Source organism: Fulmarus glacialis, unplaced genomic scaffold (genome assembly GCF_000690835.1).
Source record: "Fulmarus glacialis isolate BGI_N327 unplaced genomic scaffold, ASM69083v1 scaffold11456, whole genome shotgun sequence".
NCBI classification, from domain to species: Eukaryota; Metazoa; Chordata; class Aves; order Procellariiformes; family Procellariidae; genus Fulmarus; species Fulmarus glacialis.
In genome coordinates this window covers 3,749-19,989 of record NW_009216257.1, presented here as the reverse complement: position 1 = coordinate 19,989, position 16,241 = coordinate 3,749, and the positions used below count along the sequence as shown (strand labels likewise).

The window sequence follows — 16,241 nt, the reverse complement described above, 5'->3', positions numbered from 1 at the left end:
CAGGAGGCTGGGAGGGCATTTGAGAGAAACATCACTCCATACTTGCCTTGTTCTTATCCTCTTCCAAGACATCCACAGCTGAAGATGAGACAGGGCAATGTGGGCTATCATGGCCATATGAACCTCTGGTCTGACCCAGCACAGCTTTCTAGTAATTGCATCAGGAATTTGTAACTGCTGTCAGACAGCAGAACAACAGGATTCACACTGCCTGCACCAGGCTAAGAGGCAAAGGAAACAAGGGGAGGAAGCGAAGGGCACAATCCCTACCTTTACCTGATATCTAAAATGCCAAGAAAGAGTCATACAGTCTTGCAGCCATGGAGGTGGCATCTTCAGAGGCAATGCAAGCAGTAACTGATCTCCACTTTCCCCAAACGACTTCTACACTTACTGTTACACAACAAAGCGGCCTTGCACTTCCACAGAAGCTTTTGAGGCACAGACACAGAGAGGCCTCATCACAGGTCTCCCTGGGGATGTTTCTGGGCTGGAGCTGGAGAGGAAAGTGAAGCGGCAGCTGGCTGCTGTGTCTGCAGCTCTAGGATGTCAGAGGAGTGACTGGGAACGCAAGGAAAGGGAGGTAAATCCAGCCTGTAAGAAAACTGTCTACAGCTCAAGAGCAAAAGTGTTTACGTACCCTCTGCAGCTGAGAATCAATCCGCCACATCCGCAGAGTCTGATCACGGGACCACGTAACCAGCTGGTAGTCTTTAGAACCTAAAAAGGACAGAAACAACTTATAGACCCCACTGAAAACAGAGACTATCTCAGCCCTGTGTTTAGTCTAAACGGATTCAAGCAAGCCAGCAGGGAGATCCAACGGATAAGGCACTAAACCGAAAGGCAGTGAGTCCTTTTCTGCTTTGAATTGACCTAGGTGCATCAGCCTTTATGCTTCCCTGCACCATGGTTACCACACCTCTAAACGGGGTAAAAATTTACCGGCAAAAAGCACAAAGTTAAGTATAATGAATGTAATGCAAGTTTTCCAACTAGGAGTGAACAAGATCTACTACAATACTTATTTAAATAGAAGAAATAATATAGTTGAGAAACAGATTTATTTTTACGGTAATTGTAAAGTCAAAATATCTTTTAGTTCATCATACCTGTTTCAAGATGCAGATGTTTTAAAACATTTCTAACCTAAGAGAAGCTGGTTCTACCCCTCCCCTTTTCCCTTCTGAAAGACTTGGATGATGCCAAGACAAGTTCAGGTTGTAATGAAACACATCTAGCCACATACTATCTATCAACAGATAACGGTACACAGACTTACTTATGCCCATGTTTAGGCTTGTGATACAGTTTAAGTTTCGCCTGTCAAACAGCTGCTACACTTAAGAATTTGCTGCTGCACAGCTGCTTCCTACACCCCTCTGCTGAGGCACAAGGGCTGTCTAAATACAGCACAGCAGACTGTGTGGAAGGAGATTTGCGCTATCTTGGTTGTCTCCACATTGAAGCGGACTTGGAATGCTTGTATGATTGATTTATGTTGCTTGAGACAAGCATGACTTCCAGCCTCGGATACGTATCTATTAACTCAGCTAACACAACACAACTGTGGTTCAAGCCTGCTTGAATGTTCATTCACAAGCTGTCTTAGACTGCGCCTCCACATCCTAACACAGATCTATATCGCTCTCCTCTTTCTGAAAGATGAAAAGCAAGGTATAGAGAAGAAGGTGACTTAACTGAATTGCCCCAGCAGCTGGTGGCAGAGGGTTGGACCAGAATTTTTACACGGCACTGCAAGGCAGCACCACAAGTGACACCAAAGCCAGACGTGTTTGTTCTGTCGATGGCAGCTGAGGTGCTGGAAACAAAGCTGTGCTCTGTGTGGTTATCCAACCTCTAATAAGGAATCTCCTATATTTAGCTGCCTACACTGGAAAATTTAGTCAGGATTGAACTCTAACAGCAGTCTCTCTATCCCTTTTTTTCTCCCCTGCCTTTGCCAGCACACAGATAAGGTGGGTTCGCTGAGTCTGTGGTCTGGGATATGCTGGAGGCTGCTGACCTAGGCAGTGATGTGAGGGGTTAACTGGTTAGCCCGCAGCTCTGAGCAGGGGGAGGGTGCCTGCACTCGTGCACCCATCTAATAGTTTGTACAATTTATACTGAAAGATTCATTTAAAAATAGACTCACAGGAGAGTGGAAGCAATTAGAGTCACCGCTGACCCACTCAGCATTTGGTAGATTTGCTTTGTTAGCATGGGAACAACAGGGCAATGCTTCTGTGGACAGTGCCATAAAACAAGTACAAAACAGCTGTAACTTGAGGGGAGGCAGGGAAGTGGGCAGGAGCTACTCCAAGGAAAGACAAGAGTCAAATGGCAATAGCATAAGCATCGCAGCCAGGAGCCAGGCCTCCACACTCCTGGTTAGCCGACGGCCACAGCACAGGGGAGAGAGCACATCCAGCCCTGAACTCACCTTCTTTCTGCTTCCTCCACTGAAACTCCAGCACCACGTCATCATGTCCCACGAAAGTGTGGACAGGCGTGTTCAAGTCAAAGACGTTCCAGAGAAGGAGACTGTTCTCTCGCCGGAGCTGGGGGACCATCACTGTCACCAGCCCATTGCTGAAAGGCTTGAGAGAAAAACACCCTTTCAGTTAGCCTTGGGGAATTATGCTCCCATGCTGCTGTTATCAATTTTACCCAAATTTTTCCCTTTTCCCACCAACAAGAATGCAGGGGTTTTAAAGGAGCTCAGCACAAAACAGAAACAGGCCTAAAACTGTGAAGGTCCAAGGCAATTGCTGTGCAAAACCAGTGCCTTACAATGGATAAGATGTAGTACACCGACATATTGAATGCACCTCACTTAAGATTAATCATTTCTTTCTGCTGCTTCCTCACTTTTCAGCTGTGAGGCTGGAGGGATTTCACCCTTGACTTTTTACATGGGATCCTTACGGCATTTTGCCTGGAGATGCAAGAACTGCTGCCTGAGGACTGAGCCCCAGCAGCTGCTGCTCAGGGTCCCGACGCTCAGGGGAACACTGGAACCCAGTCCTACACCCCTCACCGTGGGGACAGGCAAAGGCAAACAAAGACTCAAGGCACAGCACTGGCTTCAGGCCACATTCAGATGTCTGGGGAAGAGAACGGATATGACTGATATTAAGAGTCTTAGCTTCACATGGCTGGGTGCTTGCTCTATAAAAGGCAACAGTTCTTGGATTTGATGTGCTGTAAGAGCCCATTGTGGCATACTTGGAAACCTTGGGGGTAGAGGAGGCGCTCAGGGAGGGCAGAAGACCGCTGCACTGCTCTGTGCAACAGGTACCAATACTGGAGCTGAGTGGAAAAACAGGACAGTGAGAGCAGCAGCTACCTTCTGAGCCTCCTGCTCCCAGAGCCAACCACCTGCACCTGGGTTTCTCCCCCCCAGGAGGACAATGCCAAAGACTGGGAACTCACGCGACTAGTCATTCCTTTTCCCAAGTGCCCCCATTGCAGACATTGCTTTTCTAAGCCTTTTAAGGACCAAGAAGGATTTTTAAAATCAACTTAATCATGTCCAGTGGTAGAACTGGTGACAAGCCCTTCAGCAGTTCCTCTTTATTTAATGCCTTTTTGTGCTTTCGCTCTCACAGCACAAGTGGGGCTGGTGGGAGTTTCTCACTCACCGTGTATCTTGCCTTCCAGACGGGAACCTGGCAGGGAAGAATATTGAGGTATTTCCGAGGCTGACGGTAATCCCAGAACTTCAAAAAAACCCAAAAAGACAAGCAAAGGCAGGAGTCAGCTGGCTATACTTTCAGGCTGCAGTTTTCCATGTGGCTTGCAGATATAACAGAACGAAAAACATGCCAGGGTGCCCACAGCATCATTAGTAATCCCTTTCATTAACAGCAGAGATGGCCCCAAAGGACAAATATCAAGCTATCAGCATCTGGCAGCATCCCTTAGACAATGAGTGACTTGGGGTCATATTCACAGTGATCATAGCTTGAGTAATTAGAGCAGGGAGACAGGCAGCCTGCTTGGGCTTTCAGAGCTACAAGGTACCCTGCAGGCTCCCAGCCAACGTGCCAGTCCAGACTGGAGGCAGGGCCACCCTGCTGTTACTGCTAATTTTGTAATGAAGAATCTGACCTTTTGCTTTGCTAGAATACACATCAATTGCATTTGCCTCAGAGCTTAGCTAAATGTGAATGAACTCCATTTGGCTGACATACAAAGCACACGATTTCCCCCCAAGTAAAAGGCCCTGCATAGCAATGCTTGCAGGCAGTTTCTTATTGACAACCCAATTAAACATGAGTTTGGGAACCCCAGGGGCTGGAGTATGTCTCTCCCCAAGTTGCTGTAATCAGTTTGAGGCTGGCAAGACTGCATTTTGGGGAGAAGGCTCTTCTGGCACGTGTGGCCAGCTCCCTTCTGGCAAGCAATGGGCAGAGGCGGTTGTTTTCACCTTCAGTACTGCCCAAACCACCACAGATATGTGGCAAACATATGTGCACCCATCCTGCAAGGATTTCTCTGCCTGTTCTGTAAGCGCACCTCTGGCTCAACACACACACAGGCTGCCAGAAACCGAAAAATAAGGATCCAGATCTTGCCATTGGCAAGCACTCCCCAAGACTTCAGCAGTACGAGAAAGGGATCTGCTCCACCATCCTGACATCTCCCAAGCAGGAGTCCCAGAAGTAACACTTACCCTGACAGAGTTGTCCTGGCTGGAAGTGGCCAACGTATACTCATTGTCAGGATGCCAATCCAGACCGTGGATTTTAGAGAGATGAGCTGCCAAGTACTCTACTGCAGTGCTAGGTTTCTGCAAGGAGAGACGTTTTCCTTCTCAGCACAGGACTCCTGAAATTTGGTCTAGTTCTCTGGCATGAAGAGAGACACTTGAACAAGGGCAAGAGGTGGAACACCCTCCTGCTGGGGAAAGGCAAATAGCTCAGCAAAAGTAGTTGAAGGAAAGGTCCTGTGAAGGTGTGGCAAATTCCAGTCACCAAGTGCAGCCCTGAACGATGCTTTATACTCAGTAAACCAGTTAAGTACTATGAGATCAAAAGCAAAATGTTAATGGGCACAGTTTCTGGGGAAGGAGGCTATCGACATGCTCTCTTCAGGCTTGCAGGCTCCCAATTCTCTCTAGTTTAAATCTACCCACAAGACAGATTTGGGATAAAGTAGTACATTTTTCTCAGTATTTATCTGTGACCAGAGGGATGATGATGATGACCAGATGATGTATTGGCTAAGTGGGAATATGCAGAGGCTGCTCAAGAGACTCTCAACTCACCCTTTTGTCCCATATTCGCACATCCCCATCGTGGCTTGTTGCTAAACAGTTGGCATTTTTCTTGTTCCATTTGACCTGGGAAGCTCCAGCTGTAGTACAAAGAGAGCAGGTCAAAACAAGCAATTAAAAAGTAAGTGGCACAACAGACCCTTGACCTGGGCTTAGAGCTGCTGCTTTTAGCACAGCAAAGGCAGTTCAGAGGAAAGATATCCCAGAAGCCAGCATGAAGGATGGCAGGAAGAGGATTAACTCCCGATTCCTCAGCTTAGTGTTTGTGTCCTGAGGACCTCAAAGCAAGAGTGTTTCAGTTACATGCTTAGAGATCTTCATTGCAATTTCTAGCCATTCTACCTGATTAAAAAACTCATGTCCATCAGTTCAGATGGAGCAACTTCCTCCAGCCAAGAACTGCAGGTTCATCACCCCACCCCCCCACCAAATCCCTTCGTTTTCAATCAAGCTACTTCCAGGTGCTCAAGGATTGATTCTTTCGTCTCCCCAACACCGTCTATACTATCTGATGCTATATAGGGAGTCAGTGTTATTGATCTATTATTAAAATACAGGTGTAGGAGAAGGCTGCAGTGCAGGTGGACCTCGTGTCTGGCCAGCTGGAGGTAGACTCACTGGATGGACCAGAAGGCCTAACTGTCAAAATACATCACAGAAGTCAGACATCAATGGCATTGTAAAGAAACTGGATTGATGGTCCAGATACGATTACATGATACCATGAGAGACTCAGTCAAGTGCCTAAAATCAGAAGTTGGTTAGTTATTTCTAATAAGCAGCAAAATATAGCTTCAGTTGATGTGGATTGTTCAGATATTGTAAGAGAAATACATGTTTTGTTCATCCTTATTCTGCCAGTATTTTCAAAACATTTTAAGCTATCAGAAAGGTGAGGTCCATGAGAACACTAAATGGATCTCAGCCTGCTGCTATTCCCCACCTTCACTACCCACGTCCTGCTGCACGGTGAGCAGATTCATCCTGACAACCTGGCAAAAAGCTCGTCCAGGGGAAAAAAAGCTGCAAATAGGCTGCCAGCTGATTGATTTGATCCACTCACTGAAGGGTACAAAATGTCTGGACCAGCACTAAACAGAATTGGGCATGGGAGGAAGGAAGCTTTCTGGGGAGCTAGCTGCTGGGCTGGCTCAGCTGATCCATGAAACCTCGTCCCAGGCACCAGAACCGAACACTGCTTCTCTCTGATTCAGCAAGGTTTTTGCATCACTGTGATAGAAAGGTTTGTTGGCTGGGAGGAATGCGTAGCCTAAGGAGATCTAAGCAGCAGAGTATAAGAGATACACATTGCGAGGATTGCTGTAATACTGGGGACAGTAACTCAGGAAAAGGACGTTTTGCTCGTCATCCGTACTTCGCCCAGTTCCAACACACAGCCGATGAGGACTGACACATGGCACCTGCCAGCAGGCGGTATTACAGGCGACTGGGCAGTTGCACTGCCAACAGCCATGACAAGTGCCTTTCCAGAGCAAGCGCAGCCCAAAGAGAGCGCCTTCGTGTCACTGCTGCAGCTGCCTGCACGTTGAAAGTGCCCCAGGGAAGCAGATACAGCCGGTTAACGTACCCAGCCCCTCAGTAAGTAAGGGGGCAGGCTGGCAGTCGGCAGCATTCAACACCACTGCCTGGGGTGTCATTTAGTTTCTTAGCTGATTCAATCAAACATAAAAGGACATGGAGAAATTGCAGACAGACAACACAGGACAAGCAATGCAAGAGGGTGGTTTAGCAGGGAAGAAGCTACTCAGGTCTAGAAGGCACAAATGCCATGTGACTGTCCACCAATTTTAGGACAGACAGTCCAAGCACCACCACTGCCCTCCATGCCTGGGAACCTCCAAGAGCTCCACACCCCTTCTGCATTCTGCTCTTCTAAAGGAGCTGTGAACTGGAGCCTCTCAGGCTGCTACTATACGGGACACTCATTGTAGTGGCACTTCTGTACTCTGCCACGTTCAGCCTCGGAGCACAAAGGGAGGGAGGAATAACAGCAGGGGCATACTACAATAGGCTTGTTTAATGCCTACGTCACACACACACACATATCATACTTACCGACCGCAGAGAGGGAGACTGTAGGCTTCCTGGTGTCTCTGAAACACAACATGGCTAATGTGAGTACCCACAGCATAGCCCAGCAGGTCCAGCCTCCCCAGTGAGCTCCTAGCTATTCCAGGACTAATTTTATTGCTGCCTCTTGGGAGCTAATGTGCCTTCTGCTTACCAAAATACACCACGTTAAATGGAATAAAGAAAGAGGTGACCAGCTGGAGGACGACAGCCATTCTGGCTTGCCACCACATACAGCAGCAAGTTTAGGACATAGGATGGAGTTGAAGGGGACTAGAGAGAGGAGAAACACATGCAAAGTGTGGCATGTTGCAACTGGGCAGGCAAGGAAACACTGGGCTCACAAAGTGTTGCTGCAGGAAGCAACAAAACAGCCTTTCCCAGGAGGATTAAAAGGAACAAACAGAGCTGTGGAAAAATGACAAAAGCCACGGATGTGTTTGTCAAGCCTTTGCAGACCCTGATTCAAGGCAGATGGAGCAGTGACTTCAGAGCAAAGACTTCACGTTTAGCATGTAACAACAAAATTAGTAGGAAATAAGCCCAGCTGTGTGCAGACTCTACAGACCAAATTCTGTGGTGGTAGAAGCCAGTGCGGCACCATGACAACTCCTAGCAGCCAGGACATGGATCAAGGCAATAATCTGCTCTTTGACCTTGCTCCTCAGGAAGTCACCTGCCCTTTCATGAAAAATGCCAGTGAAAATGAGGAATATTGTCTTCAGCTTTTTGTGTTTACTGAAAAGCAGAATATTTTCTGGAATGGACAGCACCTCTTCCTCTAAGAATTTCTGGCTAAACAAAAAGTTATTTTGTATGAAAAATTAAGTGGGGAATTTCCAGCTACCCTTACCACAGGGCTACCTCCCTTTTTTTAGCAGGATGTTCATTTGCTGGGGCCAGCAGCCCCAGGACCGCACTGCCCCAGCAAGCTCAGAGACCTTACTAGCACAAGTGGGATGTAGAGGCTAGTCAGAGACTGCCTAAGTAAGCATTTCTGGACCAGTGATACACGCAGACACAAAATGATGGAAGGGCACAACAGAGTTAAAGCAGGACTTCCGATAACAACCTTCAGAAAACTATTTTTTTGCTTGGCACTAAGATAGTATCACAGGAAAACACAACCAGCAGTTATTGTCTCTCTATGTCTTTTAATTACACATTAATAATATATTGCCATTCTCAAGCACCATTTAACCAAGGATCTAAGTGCTTCATAGGAGCTAAACAAGCCTCAGGGTAGCCTGGTGCAGTGGGGTTATATAATTATCCTCCTATTATAATTGAGCAAGGGAGGCAGATGGGAATAAAGTGACTTGCCGGGGATCATAAAGAGTTGCTGTACAGCCAGCAAGAGAACCCAGTAGTCCCAGTGCCAGCTCCTTGCTTCCCAGTTGTAAAATGCGGGGTTTTAATACTGGTGGGTTTGGAAAGAGCTGTTACCCTGAAATTACTCATGATAGAAAGAATCAGGAAGCAAGGGAAGACACGAACAGGAAAAGATTCCTGATTACCACTGCTAGTCTTCCCACCACTGAGGGAGAGTCAGCAACAATCACTGAATTCAGTGGAAAATGACTGCAGGATCATGAAATGGTGCTCATTCATTCAGCTAAAAAACCCAACAGGTTGAGGAACACCCTTGGGTTCCAGGAAAAGCTCCCGAGGGAAGATCTGAAGTGGGTAGGGAGTGCAGCCAGTCAGTATTTTTTCAAAACAGGAGCATGAGTGTGGCTTAACTGTACCACTCTACTGCCCTTCATTGACTCTGAACTGGCTTGAAAGTAGGGGAACAGAAGTCATCTTTGAGATTATGGGAAGCAGATGAAGCCCCTGCAAGCACAGCTGAAGAGCAGCACCCATCAGTGCATGCTTTGCCCTGCAAGCTGCTAATTATGGAAAGGAGTCCAATGATTTCCTTGCAGTGCAGAAACATACTGATTCTTACTTGATGTCCCAGATGTAGATGTATGTGTCAACAGAACTGGTGACCAGTAGGTCTGGCTCAAACACTGCCCAGTCCAAGTCGCTGCAAATGCAAAATCATAGTAGGTCAGCAAAGAAAAGCGCACACAGTTTGCATCAACTTCTCACAAGCCCCCAGTACATTTCTCCAACAAATCCATGGCCACTCCATGATATCTACTGAAACTTTTTAAGTAAAAAGCAAGATCTTAATCATTTCTCTAAGTAAATTCCAAGAAGCAAAGAAATCCTCCTAAGTAAATTCCAGTGAAGCATCTTCCTAGCCCTGAACTTTACAGCTATCATGTGTGTGCTCTTTCCTCCACAGGAAAAGGGACACCGTCTCAGTGAGTTCCCAGTTACCACACGTTCTTGGCATCAACCCTTCACTCTGGGATGCCTTCCTGTTGGGCTCACCAGGAGCACCTGGGACACAGACAGCCTCCAGTCAGCCATCTCAAGGGCTGCAATCACTTTCCACAGTCAGGAGCTGGAGTAAAAAGAGTCCTTCACCTGCATTTCCAGTCCAGCGCTAAAATACACCCCTAGAACCAGAGGCAGAGATCTCCCCTGCACCACCGTAACACACTGTGAACTTGATCTTTGGGATTACCTGCTTTAATTATGCTGCTATCACACAGAAACGTGGCTGGGATTCAATCTAACAAACATGCTGCTCTTTCCCAGATGATGGTTGCTGTTCATTACAAGGACAGCAGCCTAAGGCAATGACACTCGAGCCATCAAAGGCTAAGTTGATATACCGGGGGGAGCCATGAGAGGGTGAGCAGCTTCACATCTGACATCATCTCCAAATGGGAAGGCAGGACAGAAGGGCAGACAGTACAGTCCAGAAAAGTAAGTAAAAACAGGCTCAAAGCAGAGCCTGAGCAGGGCCAGGACCGAAAAATTTATTTTCTATGAAACAACTCATCATTTTCCACTCAGCAGTCCGCAGCATCGCTGGCTCCTCACCTGATCACACGTGTGTGTCCTTGCAGTGATGTGCAAACTTCACCATTACCTTCCTTCCACTTATACAGGTCAACTCGCTGATTGCTCTGAAATTAGACGGAAGATAGGAGACAGTGTCAGGCGAACAAGGTAGGACAGGAATCCATGTGTCAGGACCAGGTTCCCTTCTCTTTGAACAACCTCAGTTACCAATGAGTCACACTGTAGTTAGCAAAGTCCTTGCCCAAAGCAGGAGAGCAAAGATGAACCTACACGCTGCAAGGACTCTCAAAAGCTTACACTTTAATTACACCCACTTAAAAATGGAGATAAGAATGGGAGAAAAAAAAATTACATTGCAAAACGTTTCCACAAAATTATGTTCTCAGAGCTTTTATTTCCTAACAACATGCTGAAACTGCAGGCAACAGGCAGACAAATTCTCTCTGCAGGAATATCCTGCCAGTCTGTTCAGATTCACAACCGGAGTTTTCAGTGAAGAGGATGATGGATCACCACTGGTCCTCCTCAACTCTCCCTCGATTCCCTTCTGGGATAATCAGGGCCATTGCCAAACACGAACAATACAGTCTAATGGCTTCAAGGTCACCTCCTCAAGGGTACTTCCATCCTTGCCAGCCCACGGAAAAAAGCCTTAAGTGCTTATCACTAACTGTAAACCACAGGAGTAAACCAGATGAATCAATGACAATATTATTTAGGGCTTCTTCCCTCATTCCAGGAATAAATCCTCCCCCAAATGCAGCCACACACAAAGTTACTTGAAACCAGTTATTGTACTTTAAGTTTGTATTCTGCCTCAGTCAAGGTTCACTTCAGCCATCCCAACTCCAGTTTTTCTGAGGCAGCAATTGCCTTTTTGGGTGCATATATAGCACCAAGTACGGTGGGTTTTGGGCCATGACTGGAAATTCATGTTGACTTTGCAAAAACAGAAATAACATGACTTCAAAATTTTGTCTTCATTAGCTCCTTGTTTTCAAACTTAGAGATAGATGAGGGAAAAGATAATACAGAAAAGACTTATTTTACCTTTTTTGTGACAGGTTTTTGTGGTGGTTTGGTTTTTTTTACCCCAAAGCTGCTTGATATGAATTTGAACTTGCAGATGGATAAAACACTCCAGCCTTCCCTGAAATGGAAGGTCTCCTCCCAAGTCAGTAATAATATATGGCATTTCCCTAATAGCTCACAGCAGGGCTGCACAAGAGCTCGGGGCAAGCAAAACTCCTTGCATGTTTCTCATTGACAGAAGGATTTAAGGGGGTAGAGTGAAATTACCCAATGGGATTTGTCCAGGACTCCAGAGTTGATGCTACACGATAAGGATCACCAGAAGTTTCTCAGACTCTTAGTGGGGCATCTCACATGGAAAGTGTTGCCTGTAGCACCAGGTGTGGGAGAATGACAGGTCCTCCCAGCACGATTTTCTAAAAAACGTGCTTCTTGTGATAAGTACCAGAATATGCTTCCAACAATTTCATCACCCTCTTGTTTTCAAGTATTTGTGACCACACAAAAGAAGTAACAAGAATCTAGGATGGAAAACAATGGCATTTCTGAAACAACAGCTTAGGAGTCCTCAGAAATGTGCTTGAGCCACAGGGCAGACAGAGCCAAGCAAGCAAGAGGACATGTTTCAGCTCTTCTGGAAAGAAGCTAAAAAAATAAGAAGCCTTTATCCAAACACAAGGACAGACCTCCCCTCTGCCTGCACCACTTCCAATTAACAGCACTGCAAACCAGGTGAAGCTGTTGGCAAGGTACTGTAGCCTTTTACGCTCCCTTTCCATCCACAGGGATGCAGAGGGATAGGACTCTCAGGGCTCTACAACACTTGTGTATACTTGTTCAGGTATACCCGAACATATGACGACCTCAACAGTGGACTCATGGGGGACTGAGAACCAGCTTGAGTCCAAAAGTAGCAAATCACATCTTCACAGTGCTGAATCCAAGCTGATTTAGCCTTCCTAATGCATCTTTGCCCCCTTAGATATGGCCCTCAAAAATATCCACACTGCCTCCAGACCTGACCTGGGACACACAGACCTGAGCACACGCTGTAAATCTGCTTTCCACTTCTAAACAAGACAGGCTAAATTCTAGTCCTAGGACAGGGTGGTACTGCACCAGCACCAAAATACCAGCCAAGTGTGAGATGGCTGGAAAGGAGGTGTTTCTGACCCAAACTGGAAAAGCTACCCAATCTCATCTTGGGGATTCTTCACCTGATGTGTGTCAGCAACTACGTCTAAATCACCAGAGCATCTTAGCGTCTTCATTTATAAACCAGAGCAGCAAGGTTTGATGCCAGCTACATCTAGTTTCAGTCTGGAACAAGATGGGTTCCTGTGTCCGCTCAGGGCAGCAAGAGACAGGAGTGCTCAAATGGGCGAGATGGGCACAGCAGCAGCATCCTGCTCAGATCAGCATTAACCGATCACTGGGTATTGCCTTCAGAGTGTGTTTTAAAAGCAGCCTTCCTCCTCTACTCATGGCCTGCACAGCACATTTCCTTATTTGGTTTTGATTTTCACAGACTGTATCCAGAAGTGGTACTGAAAGGCTCCTTTTTGCAAGTTTTACTAACTCTCCACTCAGAAGCAGACAGCTGCTGAAGGCACCTTTAAAATGTCGGTCGTGTACCAGAGCTGGGAGGAGACAGGCTGGGGAATGTCAGAGAGCAAACAAGCAAAGGCTCCTAACTGACTACACCGGTCCACTTTTAAGACTGCCTTTAACTTCAATCATAGCCAATCCAGGAACAAAAGGAATAAAAATCCCAGGAAACCACCTTCAGCTAAGTGTTTTCTCAAAAAAACCAGATGAAACCTCTCTAACCCCGGCTATTCCAGGACTCTTAGGCTATAAAAGCAGACGCATGGCAGCAAGGGCACTTCGCCATGAGAACAGCCTGCTCTCCGCTAGTCCCGGTTGCTGCAGCGCTGTGGTTGATGGTTAAGGCTGCTGCTAGCAGAAGCTCAGGACTCTGGATGAACAGGCTACAGAGCATGATAGACCGAGTAAAGATCGGAGCTAACTGCACTCAAGTCTCAGACGGCCACTACTGCTTCTTCAGACCAGCTTATTTACTTCTCCACACAGTGAGTAAGAACTCCTCACGGACTCGGTCCCGGCCCATCTGCAAACCCAGATTGTTACAGTGGTGAGCCAGTATTGACTTGTGCTATTTACAGACTGCCTGGTGCACCACATCCCACCAGGAAGGCAGGGAGGTGAAAACAAAACAGCACAGAGCAAGAAATTCAATAAGTGCGCAAATCTCATAACAGAATGGAAGTTAGGAAGAGAGCACATCACCCCTTTCTTCCAGAAAAGGACCATTTGGATGCCCGATTTATTTGGCAAAGTGTTTTATAAAAGACAAGCAAGCAAAACTAGATTCAACATTGACCGACCAATAACTGAGAACCATCAAGCCAAATACCTCCCTGGCAGTAAATCAGAATTAGGCCTTGATCTTGCAATGTGACTTGCAGGGGCATGCCTGTGCCAGCTCCATACAGCCTTCCAAGTCTGCAGAAGTCCACCCATGAAAGACCGGGGAAGATGATGAGCTACAGCTTCTAAACGAGTGAACTTACCGAAGCTGCGAAGTAGTACGCGTAGCTGTCGTGTGGGTTCCACTGCACTGCCCCGATGTCCCATTTGCTCTGTCGGGAGATCTTTCGATGACCCTCATTTGGTGCATCCAGGTTGACTATGTAGAGGAAACGGCGGCTACAAGACACACAGATACAAAGAGGCTGTTTCGCACAGGACTGATCTCAAAACCCCAAGCTCACATGGAGCTCACAGCCTTGTGCCTAGAGGACCAAAGAAGAGAAATATTTGACAAGACAGATGAAAATACTATTCCCGAGAATGCTACATTTGACCACATACTTCAAAAAGGTCTACATTTTAAAAAATATATGAAAAGACACTGAAATTAGACAGGATTTGCAAATGTAATGGATAGTTCAGACCACAAAAAAACCCAGGTAACTAAGATACAAAAGAAAGTGCTGGGAAATGGTGCAAACACGTCCAAATATGCTTTGCTAGCCTAATGCAACAGCAGCAGAGCCAAGGTGGCACAGGGCTGGGAATGCAATGCAATAGCTTCACAGGAGCCAGCATCAGTCTGGAGAGGTTGTTCTGAGCAAGAGTTAATGAGCCTTGACAAACACAAGATGATTCTGCGTGGCTGCGTGTTTCCACACCACACTGTTTGGGGGGCTTGGTTCCACAGACAGTACAAGTACAACTGCACAGAGCTAGCTCAGCTGCAGCAGCTTATTAATGTGAGTGGACACAGCACTGCACTGATCTGGATATATTACTTACCTGAGCTAACCCTATATGCTGCAGAGATATATTTGCATGATGCTAAACCTGAGTTCATACATCCTGCTGGATGTGGCAACTCCCCACAAAGCTAGGCAAGGTATCATTCTCTCCACAGTGTGATTCATCTTAAGAGCAAGACAAACCGCCCAGAAATAATTGTGAGCCAGCTGCACTCTAATGGAAAACCAGCACCAAAACATATTGAACCATATATAATTAACCACAGCAGCATCACATATGTCAGCTGCATAGCAAGCATACAGCTGCTCTGAGCACTGTGAATTTTCCCAAGAGAAGGAACACAAAGAACATCTTTGCTGCTTTTCCAGACCAAAGTCCTCAGGGCTCCCTATTCTAAAAAGTGAAGATGTCGAGCCCTCTGAGGCTCTCATACAGTTTTAAAAATAACAGAGGCAAATCCTGAAGGGCTGCTGAGCATTCAGGAGAAGCCTGAAATGCAGAGGGCCATGGACCTGATGTTGAATTGCAGGCAGGCCATCCCCAGCTCACTGTTGGCCCAAATAAGCAAGCTGCGAAACTGGGCAGGTGTAAGGAGGAAGAAGCATCAAGTGAGACCCAAACCAGCTGAGCTGGTTATTCCTGTGCAGGGCTGCTGGTTCATATGGAAGCGAGCGCGCCTCCAAGTTGTATCAAAGGACCTGTTTCCTCTAAGACTGACCAAAGGTCAGCTGCACCCCCACGATCCTGAATTTGAAGTGAACATCCTAATTGGTGTGGTAATTGTGTCACTGACAGTGGGACAGGAATAGCTGTTAGTACTGAAAGGTGGCAGCTGGGCAGGCAACTGCTGAGCTGTTTGAAGACTTGCCCTGGAGGTGGCTACATAATGCCAAGCCCTCTCGGGAGCTCTGGCAGCTTGGAGTCTATGGCACCTACTGCTCTTGTTGAGTGTCATCCCACACTGAACCAGCAGAGGAGCAGGTCAGAGAGCTTGGCTCCTCTGCCCATATATGCCACCGGCATATTTGGGACAAATTTTGTCTTAAGGAAATGATTTAATCTGTATTTTAAACAGAATCCAAACAGTACTTCATGATGCTCCACCTCCCACAAGTGGATTTGGGAAAGCGTGCATCCGGAAAGCCGGTATTTTCTTGTGCTGTTGTTTCTGGCCTTCCACTCTGTATCCCATTGGAAATGTGACCCAGAATCCTTTTCATCAAGCCTTGAACAGAATTCAGCTGCACCTTTCTGAAACAATACATCAGCCCTTCAGTTGAGGTCAGCCTGAAGGTTGCTGATTTGGCTTGCAGAAATGACTGTCATACATTTCTAATGGGGACTGTCACACTCACCCCGAGAGTACTGCGCGCTGTCCCAGGCAATCCACTGACATCGCAGTTGCCTGTTAAAGAGAAACAGAGAACAAAACTAAATTATACCTGTCAGGTCAGCTTCTCAGTCAAACACACAGCTTTGGGGAGGAGTTCAGGAAAACCTGCAAGCTCATCTTCAAGGTATAAACTGCTATGGTAAGAGTCAAGGCTGATATCTGTCAGGGATGGTAGAAGTAACGTCCCCTTAAAGAACCACAGATGGGTGACGGGGG

The 16,241-nt window shown here is 46.7% G+C and overlaps 1 protein-coding gene across 1 annotated transcript in view; it reads right to left on the bottom strand.

Moving 5' to 3' along the window:
• The window catches only part of WDR59 (WD repeat domain 59), a 44,353-nt gene extending 28,319 nt beyond the window's left edge, over window positions 1-16,034 (bottom strand). Inside the window, exons 1-10 of the mRNA XM_009579241.1 lie at window positions 15,988-16,034; window positions 13,924-14,059; window positions 10,316-10,401; window positions 9,324-9,404; window positions 7,358-7,395; window positions 5,273-5,361; window positions 4,679-4,795; window positions 3,645-3,722; window positions 2,444-2,600; window positions 641-720 (exon numbers count right to left, since the gene is read on the bottom strand). Coding sequence (XP_009577536.1) covers window positions 641-720; window positions 2,444-2,600; window positions 3,645-3,722; window positions 4,679-4,795; window positions 5,273-5,361; window positions 7,358-7,395; window positions 9,324-9,404; window positions 10,316-10,401; window positions 13,924-14,059; window positions 15,988-16,028 — 903 coding nt within the window. The 5' untranslated portion in view covers window positions 16,029-16,034. The remainder of the gene's footprint in view (window positions 1-640; window positions 721-2,443; window positions 2,601-3,644; window positions 3,723-4,678; window positions 4,796-5,272; window positions 5,362-7,357; window positions 7,396-9,323; window positions 9,405-10,315; window positions 10,402-13,923; window positions 14,060-15,987) is intronic.
• Between the last annotated feature and the right edge of the window lie 207 nt (window positions 16,035-16,241).